General features: G+C 38.2%; 2 protein-coding genes across 2 annotated transcripts; one reads left to right on the forward strand and one right to left on the reverse strand.

Annotated features, from left to right (window-relative positions):
* Window positions 1-880: 880 nt before the first annotated feature.
* Window positions 881-14,481, forward strand: LOC103512608 (long-chain-fatty-acid--CoA ligase 6). The gene is made up of 9 exons (XM_026825939.1): window positions 881-1,436; window positions 5,503-5,626; window positions 8,286-8,549; window positions 8,738-8,937; window positions 10,497-10,697; window positions 11,044-11,261; window positions 12,746-12,896; window positions 13,712-13,885; window positions 14,211-14,481. Exons 1-9 carry the CDS (start codon window positions 1,362-1,364, stop codon window positions 14,367-14,369), a joined length of 1,566 nt encoding a protein of 521 aa, XP_026681740.1. The 5' UTR covers window positions 881-1,361; the 3' UTR covers window positions 14,370-14,481.
* Window positions 8,672-10,239, reverse strand: LOC103512523. Its single transcript, XM_008477292.3, has 2 exons — window positions 9,054-10,239; window positions 8,672-8,808 (listed from the first exon to the last, which is right to left on the reverse strand). Exon 1 carries the CDS (start codon window positions 10,171-10,173, stop codon window positions 9,058-9,060), a length of 1,116 nt encoding a protein of 371 aa, XP_008475514.1. The 5' UTR covers window positions 10,174-10,239; the 3' UTR covers window positions 8,672-8,808; window positions 9,054-9,057.
* Window positions 14,482-15,250: the final 769 nt, after the last annotated feature.

Here is a 15,250-nt window from a genome sequence, read left to right on the forward strand (position 1 = left end):
TATAGGTAGGTACCGTTTCTGTATTTTAATACACAGCATCAAAGTAGTAAGAAGAAAAGAAAGTAAAATTGGAGGAAAAAAACAATTTAACTCTTAACTCTTTGACCCACAAAATGAGTCAGTGTAGTTGTATCACTCACCAATGTGTAGGTAACGAGAGAATCTCTAGGTGTTCCAATGTTAAACACGAATTAATGATCGACAAACGGACGGCAATAATAAAATTTCTTTCTCTTGCATCATCGACAGGCAGGCCCGATTTCAGGGCGAAAGACCCTCGGGATTGTAGGGGTCGGGGGGAGTTCTCACCTTACGAAGACCGTTTGCTGATTTCAGGGGGAAACAAACAGGCACTATATTTAGGGAAAATGGCTAGGGACTTCTCTCCTGAATACTTTGAAGGAACGCCATTGAGATGAAACAATTTCTCACACAACCCATTTTCTTTGAAACTTTTTGGTCTCTTTCATAAGTGTCTTGTGATCTATGAGTACCTATGCCTTATTACTTGTTAACTACGAGTACATTATGTAGAGAAAATTGTAAATTCTCACCAGTTTTTACCCCAAAAATACCTAGGCACAAACCGTCTTTCCCTGACGACCACAATCGCCATTCCACGGCCCTGCCCCTCCGCCACTCAGATGAAACAGTTTCTCACACAACAGCATTCATCTCCCACTTCCTCTCACCTCCCCACTACCTTGTGCCTCCACTAAAAATGTTTCCAATCTCATACATCACTACAGACCCCTCTCCTCAGCATTGCACCACGCTTTTCCATCATTATCATTACACCGCGCTTTTCCCATCTCCCCACTCGGTGTTCGTGTGTCTGTTTGTGTCTTTGGCAGCGGCGTCAGAGTCGTTTGTCTCCCAAAATAAACTAAACTCCCCGTGAGAACGTCATGAAACGTCATGAACGTGCGGCCTTAGTGTTTCGACTGCTCCGTTCAGCGATGCGTATACGGTTCTGCCCGCGCCGTACCATTACGTCGCGATAGTGAGAAATTATCGAGATAAGAAATCATCGAATATTGAGACTTTGGGCGAAGGAGCTCCTTCAAGAGAACCCTGCCACTGAAAAGGAAACCTTTTTTTTAGAAGTTTTGAAGGAGTTTTTCATTTCGGCATATTCAAAAATATCATTGTGTCGTGGACCGGTTTTATGAGTACAGTTTTTCGTTTTGACACCTTTTAAAACTTTAGGTATTTTTACTTTGAACAACCGCCGGAAAAATGACTGTAATCACTCATATTTATAAAAAAAATTGCGTGAAAGTGTTCCGTGTTTTGGCTTCCCTCCCATGGGAAGTTTTTGTCGAGTGACGTGAAGTGGTGTGCAGGACGTCAATTGAAGGATGAGTTGCACCTCTTGTTCTCCGCCGGCCATTCGGCCTCCTGTGGATCTGAATAATCAGTCGGAAATTATACGGGTAAGACTTTTTCCAAAAACTACAAAACTAGGGACTCCTCTTGTCTAGAAATGTAGGTATTGTATGTGGACGATTAGGAAAACATTTAAGCAGTTGTGTTTTTACTTTCTCTATGCCATTATTTTCTTCACTTGGTCTATATAGGTATATTTTGGTAATAATATCTACTAATAATATAGGGAGTAACTCGAAATATAAATAATTCCCCAGGGCACGTCCCCACCTTGCCTTGAAGTGATAAGAGAGAAGAAATTTTATTTTGATAATCACAGGAAAATAAGTACCTACACACCTACCTAAGTAAAGAATTTTACTAACCACATGTGGTAGGGAAGAGTTCGATTTTTCCTCTATTTAAAGCACGAACAATTTCTATAATAATATAATTATGTAAATGCTAGGCACCAATGCAATCATCCCACCTACCAAAATCATTGCATCATACTTTGACAATTTATTCTCTATAGGTACAGCTTCCTACCTATAATTATTACAATGAAAAGTTTTTTAAGAGCTGTATTTTCTAATATTTCTTTTTAAACCTTGGTAGGAACAAAACCTTGCTCTGGTTGGAACAAACGAAACGATGCGATTGCGATTTTACTATCAATCAGATAGAAGTAGCAACCTCCGTGGCCGAGTGGGTATCACACTAGGCTTGCACGCAGGAGGTCCGGGTTCGATTGCCGGCGGGTGCTTGGAGTTCGGGGTGCACTCAGCCTCGTGAGGAGAATTGAGTAGCTACTTTAATCGAGTAGCGACCAGTGGCGGCATTACAAGTCGAAGAGACGAGCGATAATAAATATGATGATTGAGTAATGAAAGACTTGTAATACTGTGATACCCACAAAGTTGTGAGAAAGCTCTCTGCTTTACCACAAAGATACCATGATTTGATTTGATTTGGAACTATTAATTGCACAGGTTTCTCCGGTACGCAATCCAGAATTTTTGCACAGTTTAACGTCCACACCAATCTTCTTCTTTTGCTTGGCCGTTTCCATTTTTCTTCAGCATTTTCCAATCACCTCGGTCGTTCAGATCATCATCAGTTTGACTTTTCTTGCCTAGATCTTCATTCACCTTTCGTCCACACCAGTGATTTATCAATTTTATCATAGTCTCTGATCGTGCAGTCGAGTCAAACAAAAAAATCGTTACTTGTGTACGTGGCTTTTTCTTCGCCCAGAGAATGGTAGAAATGGCTTTAGAAGATTGGCACTTGAGATTTTAAAAATGCTCACAAAGGAAGAAACTTTTTAGCTGAATCCCCTTTAGGGATGAACTATTTTCTTATACGGCCGGCGGAGGATAAAATCATTACTAGGTACCTATTCTGCCATCACCATCCGGCGAAAGCTAAAGCCGCTAAAACAACAACATGATTATTATCTACGTTGAAATTCCATGCAACTGACCCGTTTTAACAATGACGAAAAGAATTTTCCACTTATTACTTTTTATTTGATATCCCGAGTTGACATCATGTTAGGATTAGAACCTGAGGGTCGTGCCAAAATGTAAAACAATCTGCCCCTTTATCATAAAGAGTACTTTGTTAAGGGGGGTTCCGACAATAAGGTCTGTGTCGAGCTTCACAATGGAGGCAGTGTGGGAGGTTATGATGTTGAAGCTAATATAATGGTGGTTGAAAATGGTTAGCTAATCTAATAATTACTTATATAACAAGCTGGGCCCGTCCCTCCGGGAATTATTTAGCCCGTAGTTTATTCGATCAGTACCTATGTACCTACCTAATTTGTTTAATATTCAGTATATTATTATTCTTGATTTGATTTTTCGATTTTACTTTAATGTAAGTATACCTACCTAATTTGTTTAATATTCAGTTTATTATTATTCTTGATTTGATTTTTTGATTTTACTTTCATGTAATGATAATTTGTTTAATATTCAGTTTATTATCATTCTTGATTTGATTTTTTGATTTTACTTTCATGTAATGATTTAAAATCAGCCGTTCTCCCTTTATTCCCAACATAAGGTTCAAGTCACCCATCCATTTATTGGCCTTGCTCGGCGTAGCTTAACATAGGTGACGCTAAAACCGGTCCTAAATGATCGACTTTGTGTGTGTGTTTGTTCGAACTTTATGCCTGGCCAAACCGCTCATCCGATTGCTATGAATAGACCGGGAGCTGAGGACGGAAAACTCACGTGGAAAGGTACAAAATTTTTGACCATTGCATGTGGTGCGCAAAGTCGAGGACAAATAGAGATGATAATATTATGTACGTTAGGTACAAGTATTAAGACCTTGGTTGGACAGCGGGGTAAAGGGACTTTTCAATCCTATCCCAGCAGCATAAACAAGGTATAATTCTATTCTATTCTATTGTAGGTAGGAAACTCAATCTGAAACTAATTTAATCCTACCGAGCATATATTTGAATTGATTTCCTCGTCGTCCTTATAGGCCCGTCAGGTCATTCACCTCAGGCCCCAGGAAAATTCATTCAGAATGCAAGGTATAAAATTATTTTATGAAGATTAATTGACAAGACTGACACGTTGTATGAAGATTTTGAATGGAGCTACATACAGTATGGAGACCATTGGAACGAAATACAACCAGATGAGCTGTGATGAAATAATAATAATAATATGTAGCTAAAATTTACCTACTAGAATGAGTCAGAAATGAAATTTTGGGAGAATAATTTCTGTAATCACCAACCCCACCAACCTCTAGCGTTTGGTGGTTAGCGTTTAGCGTGGTGCAATACGGATCAAAAGTTTGGTATCTTAAATTATAGGTAGGTACCGTTTCTGTATTTTAATACACAGCATCAAATTACTAAGAAGAAAGTAAAATGGAGGAAAAAAACAATTTAACTCTTAACTCTTTGACCCACAAAATGAGTCAGTGTAGTTGTATCACTCACCAATGTGTAGGTAACGAGAGAATCTCTAGGTGTTCCAATGTTAAACACGAATTAATGATCGACAAACGGACGGCAATAATAAAAAGTATAGGTAGGTACCGTTTCTGTATTTTAATACACAGCATCAAAGTAGTAAGAAGAAAAGAAAGTAAAATTGGAGGAAAAAAACAATTTAACTCTTAACTCTTTGACCCACAAAATGAGTCAGTGTAGTTGTATCATTCACCAATGTGTAGGTAACGAGAGAATCTCTAGGTGTTCCAATGTTAAACACGAATTAATGATCGACAAACGGACGGCAATAATAAAAGTCTTCTCCTTTGTCGTATTGTTCCTCGCAGATAAATAATTTAAAATGCTTGAAATATTAGCATACTCACAATAATAAAATTTCTTTCTCTTGCATCATCGACAGGCAGGCCCGATTTCAGGGCGAAAGACCCTCGGGATTGTAGGGGTCGGGGGGAGTTCTCACCTTACGAAGACCGTTTGCTGATTTCAGGGGGAAACAAACAGGCACTATATTTAGGGAAAATGGCTAGGGACTTCTCTCCTGAATACTTTGAAGGAACGCCATTGAGATGAAACAATTTCTCACACAACCCATTTTCTTTGAAACTTTTTGGTCTCTTTCATAAGTGTCTTGTGATCTATGAGTACCTATGCCTTATTACTTGTTAACTACGAGTACATTATGTAAAGATTTTGACACGTGTTCCTTTGGGCTTTTGATATTGTGTTTTGATTGATGCATTCAGGATCTAGTCTAGCCTACAAGGAATTTCACTGACTTTTTCCTTATTGGAGGTCAATGTACTTTACTGTTTCCTAATGCCTATCTCTCTGTCTATGATTTCCTAAGCCTATGGAAAATTCCACCTCTAAAGAAAATTGAAAAACAGCAGCTAAGTAAAACAGTAAAAAGCTAAGTCCTTAACCTTCTTACTGACTTGAGCTTTACGGTCACCTGCAGGAAAATTTTAAGGTCTACGTGACCAAAGTTCGTAAACCAAAGGTCTACTTGACCAACGTGACCAAAGTTCGTAAACTTTGCGCAAGCTTGGTTACGTTTGGTCCTCGTCCGTTTCTCCAAGAATAAGCTAAACAAAAATTGACATGATTCAGATAAATTGAACAATCCGTTTTGTTTATTTTTCCAGGGACGAGAAGTGGTCAGGGTATCCAAGTTCTTCTCTGGAGCAAGTGAAGGCAAATTCCTCTCTACCCTCTATGATGATGTGAAAACATTGTACGATGCATTCCGGAAAGGAGCCAAAGAATCAAGTGAGTACATTATAAACCCTCAAGGCGACAGTATTGCGCCAGTTCCCAATGAATCACTGAAGTTTTAAGCAACATTACACGTGGTATCCGCGGATGGATGACCATCTGGGCAATCTGGCTTTTCTGCTCCCACTCAGGCTGGGTGAGATTAATACGAGGCGAAGGGTAGATTGTGGACAGATGGAGGGTAAAACCCTTATCATATGTGAAGTTAAACCCCCATAAAAAGAAGAAAGCGATCGAAAATTCCTACGTACAACACGAACATAGTTTGCTAAAATTCCCAAATCACAATGAGATACAAACGACCTACAGAATCATGCTTGATTTACTATAAACCCTAAAGGCGACAGTATTGCGCCAGTTCCCAATGAATCACTGAAGTTTTAAGCAACATTACACGTGGTATCCGAATGGATGACCATCTGGGCAATCTGGCTTTTCTGCTCCCACTCAGGCTGGGTGATATTAATACGAGGCGAAGGGTAGATTGTGGACAGATGGAGGGTAAAACCCTTATCATATGTGAAGTTAAACCCCTATATAAAAAGAAGAAAGCGATCGAAAATTCCTACGTACCTACAACACGAACATAGTTTGCTAAAATTCCCAAATCACAATGAGATACAAACGACCTACAGAATCATGCTTGATTTACTCGGTACTATGAATTTTATATCTTTGATGATAAATTCGATAAAATCGATAAATTCGATAAATTCGATTTTTATTCTTTGATGATATCTTTCATGAAATGGCCTTTGAATTTGTTTTTCTTCTTAGAAATGGAATTCCTTCTCTTTTGTATTTATTTCTTGGAACACTCTTTATTTTGATTTGTACTTTCTATCCATGATTTTTTTGTCAGGTTTCTACGTATAATCCACAAAGCATAGTAATTACATTAATTATAATTACTAATTAGTCTAAAATTACATATTAGTAATTAGTATAAAAGAGTTCTTCACAAGTTATAGTTTCGGCCCTGAAGTTCCTAAAGCTTGACCCCATCCGAGATCAGCGAACCCAAGGATCTCAAAACATAGCTCATCCCTAAAGGGAACTTTCCTTAAAAAATGTGAAACAATTTTATATCTTTGATGATAAACTCGTATGTGATCATGAAATGGCCTTTGAATTTGATTTTCTTCTTAGAAATGGAATTCCTTCTCTTTTGTATTTATTTCTTGGAACACTCTTTATTTTGATTTGTACTTTCTATCCATGATTTTTTTGTCAGGTTTCTACGTATAATCCACAAAGCATAGTAATTACATTAATTATAATTACTAATTAGTCTAAAATTACATATTAGCAATTAGTATAAAAGAGTTCTTCACAAGTTATAGTTTCGGCCCTGAAGTTCCCAAAGCTTGACCCCATCCGAGATCAGCGAACCCAAGGATCTCAAAACATAGCTCATCCCTAAAGGGAACTTTCCTTAAAAAATGTGAAAGTAAAGTAAAACCTTCGGGACTATACGAACAAAAAATGCGTCTTCCTAAAGCAAGTAGCTGCATAGTTGTTACTGCATTTACATAGAATGGAGAAGACAAAACAAAAACTCAAAGTTCTGCATTTTTTTCTTCCGACAACACGGAAAGGGAAATAAAAGGGTCCGTTGAGAGATGTCTTTTCCCCCGAGGGACTTGTAAGTTAGAACCAAGAGCTGTATTTTCTAATATTTCTTTTTAAACCTTGGTAGGAACAAAACCCTGCTCTGGTTGGAACAAACGATGCGATTTTACTATCAATCAGATGGAACTAGCAACCTCCGTGGCCGAGTGGGTATCACACTAGGCTTGCACGCAGGAGATCCGGGTTCGATTACCGGCGGGGCCGAGGTTTTTTCGGCTCTGTGCTTGGAGTTCGGGGTGCACTCAGCCTCGTGAGGAGAATTGAGTAGCTACTTTAATCGAGTAGCGACCAGTGGCGGCATTACAAGTCGAAGAGACGAGCGATAATAAATATGATGATTGAGTAAATGAAAGACTTGTAATACTGTGATACCCACAAAGTTGTGAGAAAGCTCTCTGCTTTACCACAAAGATACCATGATTTGATTTGATTTGAAACTATTAATTGCACAGGTTTCTCCGGTACGCAATCTAGAATTTTTGCTCAGTTTTACATCCACACCAATCTTCTTCTTTTGCTTGGCCGTTTCCATTTTTCTTCAGCATTTACCAATCAGCTCAACGTTCAGATCATCATCAGTTTGACTTTTCTTGCCTAGATCTTCATTCACCTTTCGTCCACACCAGTGATTTATCAATTTTATCATAGTCTCTGACTCTCTGATCGTACAGTCGAGTCAAACAAAAAAATCGTTACTTGTGTACGTGGCTTTTTCTTCGCCCAGAGAATGATAGAAATGGCTTTAGAAGATTGGCACTTGAGATTTTAAAAATGCTCACAAAGGAAGAAACTTTTTAGCTGAATTCCCTTTAGGGATGAACTATTTTCTTATACGGCCGGCGGAGGATAAAATCATTACTAGGTACCTATTCTGCTATCACCATCCGGCGAAAGTCCTACCCTCATGGGCTAATTAACTTGAACTTCACACAAATAACGTTCTGTGTATATAACATTATTATTCAATGTTGGCACACTCAAATAAATATAAATAAAAAAAATAACGTTCTCCAATTTTCAGACAACGGTAGATGCTTAGGATGGAGACAAAACATATCAAGACCATACCAGTGGATTCACTACAATCAGGCCCTGTTGAGGGCTCGAAACTTCGGATCTGGTCTGTTGGGCTTGGGTGTGAATCCTGGAAGCTTTGTGGGCATCTACAGTCAGAATTGTCCAGAATGGATCATCACGGAACAGGGAGCGTATTGTTATTCCATGATCATCGTAGCACTGTATGATACCCTTGGACCAGACGCATGTGCTTTCATCATTAATCAAGGTATGAGGGATTTGCATTTACTTTCAGCATTTTACGCTACTCTATAAACTTAATTAGGAATACTCCTAAAATTCTTGAAGACAAAGATTGCTAACTGAATAAAGCATACCTACCGAAAGTGATAACTTCCTTTTCAACGTCCTTTGGAAGAATACGTCTAAAAAAGATTTTGTTCTTGCCTTTTCCAGCTGAAATATCAGTCCTCATTGTAGATGATGACAGCAAATGCAACCAAATTATCGACAGAGCGCCACGATGCCTGAAAAAAATCATTTCCATTAGAGAAGTCCGCATGGCAACCATGCAGAGAGCCAGAAGTCGAGCTATAGAGATCATTCGGTTTGACGAAATCGAGAGGGTGGGAGCGCAGAAGATGTTTGAAGAAGTGGTGAGTCATGTTAATGGTCAAATAGAAAATGTCTGGGGAGAAAAAAAAAATAATGAAAATGTGTGAATTTGTGAATAACTAAAAGTTGTAATTCCTGAAACGGTTTTCTTAAATACCTATTCAAATTTCATGCTCATCCATCGATGGCAAATCTTGTTTGTCGTGGTTTTCATTTTCATTCATTGGCGTCATATCTTGTATGGTATTCATATCATTTTGAACCATGTTTCGAGCATGTCTATTTGAGCACGGTATATTTGTGATCATCCAGTCACTCATACATTGCTTTATTCCTGGAGAGATGGTTGAACCAAAGTTAGATGCCTCCGAGTGAGATGTGCCTTCCGAACATGGTCTGTTAAACAGTTCTGTACCCAAGGTGTCATTTAACAATTCGTCAAATGCATTTTCTATTTCTTTTAGTTTAAAAACTTGGTCAGGTATTTCATATTCCCCAGGCTCCACTATAATCTCTTTCAAAGTCTTGGCCAAGTCCTCCTCAGTGTCCATGTACTTCTGTTCCATAGCCTTGGAAAGTTGCCTTGCTTTCACCCAGTCGCTGATTTCCTGAGGACATATTGATATTGAATATTTTTCACCCTTGAATTTTTCTTTTCCCAAACTTTTAACGGAATCATTGTTAGACACTTGTGCATCATCTTCTATTGGGTTAAGCTCCTTTTTATTGTCCACGTTCTTCTTGGCAACTCTTCCTATCAAGCTTTCGACGGATTTATTCATGGTATGATCTAGTTTACTTTGCTCTTCGAACTCCGGGGATAATTCAGTACAGACATATTGATTTTGTCTTCCAAATACTAGGGTAGCTTGAATTTGCTCTCGAATATGTTGCAACATTTTACCCTTGTCCACTTCACATTCGTTAAAGAACTCAATACACGCATTGTAGGGAGATACTCGTAATGCACTAGGCTCAGTAACTTCTGCTCCCGGTGGTTTTTCAAGATTGATTTTCAAACTGGAAAAAGAAGAGACGGAGCTTACAGATTCAGTTTGACTAGAATCATAATCGTCACTTTCTTCATAACTTGTTGGTAAATCTAGAATATCTGTCACATACTGAAGAACGTCAGATGGCAGAGAACATTTCAAAGTACTAATATCTTCCTTAGTAACCTCAGCTTGACATCCAGGTAGAGGTGCATTTATATCCTCTTGTGGTGCGATTGTTCTTAGAAAGTTTGTTTCTAGTGTTCGTCTAAGTTCGCTCTCCATATCTTGGTCTTTAGAATCATCTGCCGTAATGATTTAAAATGCTGATTTGAAAGTGGAAATTTAATGGTGGATTTCTCGAAATCATAAGAAGCCGGTCAAAATTTCATTGATAGGCTCAGGCAGAAATTTCACGATTAGTTCATTAAAAGATAATTTTAATTTCCTAAATGTTGGTTTATGGAGTAGAAGTGTGTATTAGGATATTTTCTCCCAACACACTTCTACTTCTTTAATAATAAGTAGATTGTAAAAACACATACATACTTTTAGTAATTACTTTCATCATAATCCCCATTTATCCTACAACTTTTTTCCTCCCACAGCCGCCCAAACCCACAGACCTCTGTACTATATGCTACACCAGTGGCACCACAGGAAATCCAAAGGGTGTGATGCTCACCCATGGCAATGTAATAGCGGCCATTAGCGCCGCTCTACTCCAACTGTCTGATCACAGACCCAAGTATTCAGACGTTCTGATCTCATTCCTTCCTCTGGCTCACATGTTGGAACGAACTTGCGAGGTAAGTGACACTTTTCCGCTTTCCCCAAAGAATCGATCAGTCATATATTGGCTTTTACCCTACAGTTAAAATTCACACAATTCCTCCCATTCCGGTAATGATAGCTATGTACGTCTTGGAAGTCGGCTCCTCTGGACGAATCTAATGGAGGCGGCGAACTTCCTTGACTTAAAAACGGCGGCGGATGAAGTTGATGACGGATGCTAGCACAACAACAACGTCTTGCATCTGAAATTTGGAAGCCTTTGTGAAGTTGACAATGATTTCCAAATCTAAACCCTATTGTTCCTCCTAAATTATTGATGTCGTCTAATACATTTGAAACTCCAATGTCCATTTCCTCCAGAGTGCAATGTTCCTGGTGGGAGGATCAATCGGTTACTACTCCGGTGACATCAAGAATCTCACTGAAGACATGAAAACCCTGAAACCAACCATCATGCCTGCCGTTCCACGTCTGCTCAACAGAATGTATGACAAAGTCATGGCTCAAATTAGGCCCTCGTTCATAAAAAGACTGATGTTCAACATGGCCATGGGCTCCAAAGAAAATGAAATCAAAAAGTAAGTTGAAGAAAGTAGCTTTAAAGGAAAATTAACTGGGAAATCTTTTATCTACCAACTACACTTTTTTTTTCAACTACCTACACTTTAAATAATAAATAATTTTTCAAATTTACAATGCAAATTGCTACACAGAGGAAAAAATGGTCTTGAGGATATTTTTTTTTTTTTTTTTTTTACCATGCTTTATTTTTAATATGTACCTACCTATGTTAATTTTGTGCATATGTACCTATGTTAATTCCTAAATTTTGCTCAATAAAACACTCTAATTTGATTCTATTATTATATGCATAATGTCATACTTCGTGTATTGCGTATTGCATAAATTAACGGGGTCGAAATTAAATCTGTACTTCAGACCAATCATGTCACAATCATACTTCACAGTATCATTTCTGTAGAGTAGGTACTTAGGTATATCTTCAGGTTGACGAACTTTTATAGTTTCCAGCCCCTTAGTCACGTCCAGGTCAGATCACAATAGTTTAAGGTTTGCTTTTCAATTCCTCCACTGATAATTCCAGTGGTGTTCACCAGTTTCAGTGCATTTAATTTTCGCAAATATTATTTTCTTCTTATTATCTGATTACAAATCTTTTCATTTAAACTTTTTCCCGAGCTTTTCTTTTTTCTGTTCGCCCTCCAAATAATCCCCGTAAATTACTGTAAAGGAAAACTTTCTGTCTCAGCGTCTGACATTGACTTCCATAAATTTTTCTATTAATATTATTTTGACATTTTTTTGTTCCCGTCAAAATTATTGAAAATAAAAATCGTTCCAGTATTAGTAGTAACAGCTTACAGTGCGCGTCTGTATTTGAACATCACTTCACTTTCTCGTGACCAGCTCATCTGTATAGAAAAGTGAATTCTACTAAAAACACACTTTTCACTAGGTGGTATTACTTTTGGCCACATTCTTTTGCATCAGTGCTTTTGATCATATGAGCATCATTAGAGCCCATCACTGGTCTAAGTATGGAGGAAGTGCAATTTATTCGTAAAGACGTACAGAACCTATGAATGATATTTATCACAACTAACAATTTGGATCTAAAACAGATGAAAAACGGAAAATATGAGCGAATTTTCATTTTAGGGAGGAGGGACTATGTAAAAACAATGCTTCCTCAATGTCTACTAATCCTCTCCGAGTATGATTGGAAGTGAAACGTATAAATTATCTGAGTAGAAAATTCGGGGCAGACCGAACATTGTTTTTTGTGTTGATGTAGGTCGTGAAACCCTAATAGGGTAAAAATGACGGCCTTGGTTGCTTCTTTACATCCCAAAATTTCCTCCCTAATCCCCTTGCTAATCATAAATGTAGACAATGAAGAAATTTCTCAGCAAGGACAAAAACGAGGAGATAAAATCTGAGGTAAATACTTTGACCCTCACTCTGAATAGAAAAAACTTGGTCTCGATTAGGTAGATACAGACTGTTTCACTACTGTCCTAGCTAAATTGGTAACCATTTGATTTCAGAGTGGTGCTCTCAAGATCATAGATCGGAAGAGACACATATTCAAGCTGGCGCAAGGTGAATACATTGTTCCGGAGAAAATTGAGGCCGTCTACTCGAAAAGTCTCTACGTTCATCAGATCTTTGTTTATGGAGAATCTTTGAAGGTAAGAAAACAGAATGTGGGTGTGAGAATTATCCGAGAGTGTTTCATGGGATTTTTGGTAAACATTGGAGCTAGGAGATATGTAATGAAATTAGCATTTTACCCATCTAGAAATACATAGTGAATACTTGAATAGGTTACGTATCACAATAGTTATGGTTTTAAAAATAGAATAGATCCAATGCTATGAAAGAAAGCAGACGAGAAAATATGGAACAGGGCATCCAAAAGAAGGAAGAGTTCCACCTACGCTTGACTTCATATTCAGTCAAACTTGTTAACGTAACACGTGGCATTGAAAAGAAAATGAGAACAGATAGACAAAGGATGTTCAAAAATAATGATGAAACCATGTAGAAAGAATTAGACTTCAACTATTTTCCGGACAATCTAAATGAAACCTTGAAAAACAATTGGGAAAAATAATCTCTTGTAATAGCATTAACGAAAACAATGGCGAGGATCTAGTTACAAAATAGCCTGGGTGAAGACGATGTAGACTATTTTCAACTCCTAAAATCTATTCAATCAAATTATTTTTAGAAAGAGAAGAAGAAAGGAATGCAGACACCAGTTTATTGTTTAGGAAAATTCTCTAAACTAAACTTTTACAAAATTCGGACTTTAGGGAAAAATGTTCATGAAGAAAATTCTTCTAAAAGACCGAATTACTATTACGAGGTCTGTTGTAGAAATTTTAAAAAGCTCAGCTACTGGGTAAACTAGGAAAATGAGAAAAATAGTAAAAAAATCTTGGGACCATCATTCATTAGTCGAAAATCGGTCATCTTTATATATTTATGATTCTCTTTTCAGTCGTACATTGTTGCCATTGTTGTTCCCGATGTTGACGTTGTCAAGTGCAAAGCTCTGGAGAATGGCATTCCAGGAACTCTATCCGTCCTCTGTGCTGATCCCAAGGTCAAACAGATGATCATGGAAGACATGGCTGCCTGGGCAAGACAGGACGGACTTCGAAACTTTGAACAGGTAAGTCGACGAGGGGTTAAGAGAGAGTCCTTGGTTTCGATGCCCGCTCAATCTGGTCTCTTAGAGAGCTGAACTCTGTTATTGTCACAGAAACACCTATTTACCTACATCTCCGATTCAAATATTGCTAGATGTATTTTTGAACTTTTCTTGAGGTACCTCGCCTTCTAGGACACACTATTCATAGGTAATGTAATCGTTATTAACGGTGTGCTCCTGAGCTTTCCGTATTATGGTTTACGTTCATTTTCCAATCATGCCAATTCTGGTTTACGTTCATTTGCCAATAATGAAAATTCTGATTCACAATTAATTTTGGTTTCAGGTGAAAGATATCTACCTGCATCCAGATCCCTTCTCCGTACAAAACGGTCTTCTCACCCCCAACTTCAAAATGCAGAGGGCTCAACTCAAGTCTTACTTCAAGCCTCAGATTGAAGACCTCTATAATCCTCCAAATCCAACTGCCACAAAGAACTCTTAAGATGGACCTGAAATCCTTGGTGCCGAACCAAAAGTTCCTATTACTTTACTACTTATCTAAAATCTAAAGCCATACATAGGTAATGATAATTCCAGGGAAAAGTGATGTGGGGGAAAAAAAAATCAGATTTAAAATCTTCCTAAGGAGGGTACGCCAGCCTAGTTAGCTTAGTTGGTAGTGCGTCTGCCTTGTAAGCGCTAGACCGCGGGTTCGATTCCCGCCCGGGGCGGATTTTATCCTGATGGGATAATGTTCGTTCTCGGAACGGCTGGCTTTCTCCTATCCTGTCTTCCTTCTCTCTCCGATTTCGGGACGATAAGACCCTAGAGTTACAGTTCCCTCTGTCAAACCTCTTAAAAAAAAAAAAAAAAAAAAAAAATAGAGAAGTGGTCAATGTAATCAAATTAAAATGTTCCTTCTGATATTATGTTGTTTCATAGGTACCACCTCCCTCCCAAATAAATGAGGAGGTTCAACAGACCTAAAGCACCGTTCAAACCGGTGGAAAATTGGTATAATACGTCGGTGAAACCGTCATAATAAATTGGTATATTGGTAATACCGGTATAATTTATTGGCTTGAGATGTAAAGGCAGTGTTTTCCGCCCGCCAGTACACTCGACCGTAAAACACCAGCCTTACTCACTTTACACCGCTTTTTCACTAGATCTTAGCCTTTTGCGTACAGAATCAATTTCACCAGAATCGCTCTTACGGTAGGATTCATGTCCCACATGAAACTCAAGCGTTGTTGTTACAGTCAGACGTAAACAAAACATTTTTTTCAAATACGGTAGGATTCATGTGAGACATGAAACCTCCGAAAAGCGATTTGTGGTAGGCTTCATGTCACACATGAAATTGTTCCCTCGCTTTTAATT

Source organism: Diaphorina citri, unplaced genomic scaffold, assembly GCF_000475195.1.
Source record: "Diaphorina citri unplaced genomic scaffold, Diaci psyllid genome assembly version 1.1 scaffold37, whole genome shotgun sequence".
NCBI lineage: Eukaryota > Metazoa > Arthropoda > Insecta > Hemiptera > Psyllidae > Diaphorina > Diaphorina citri.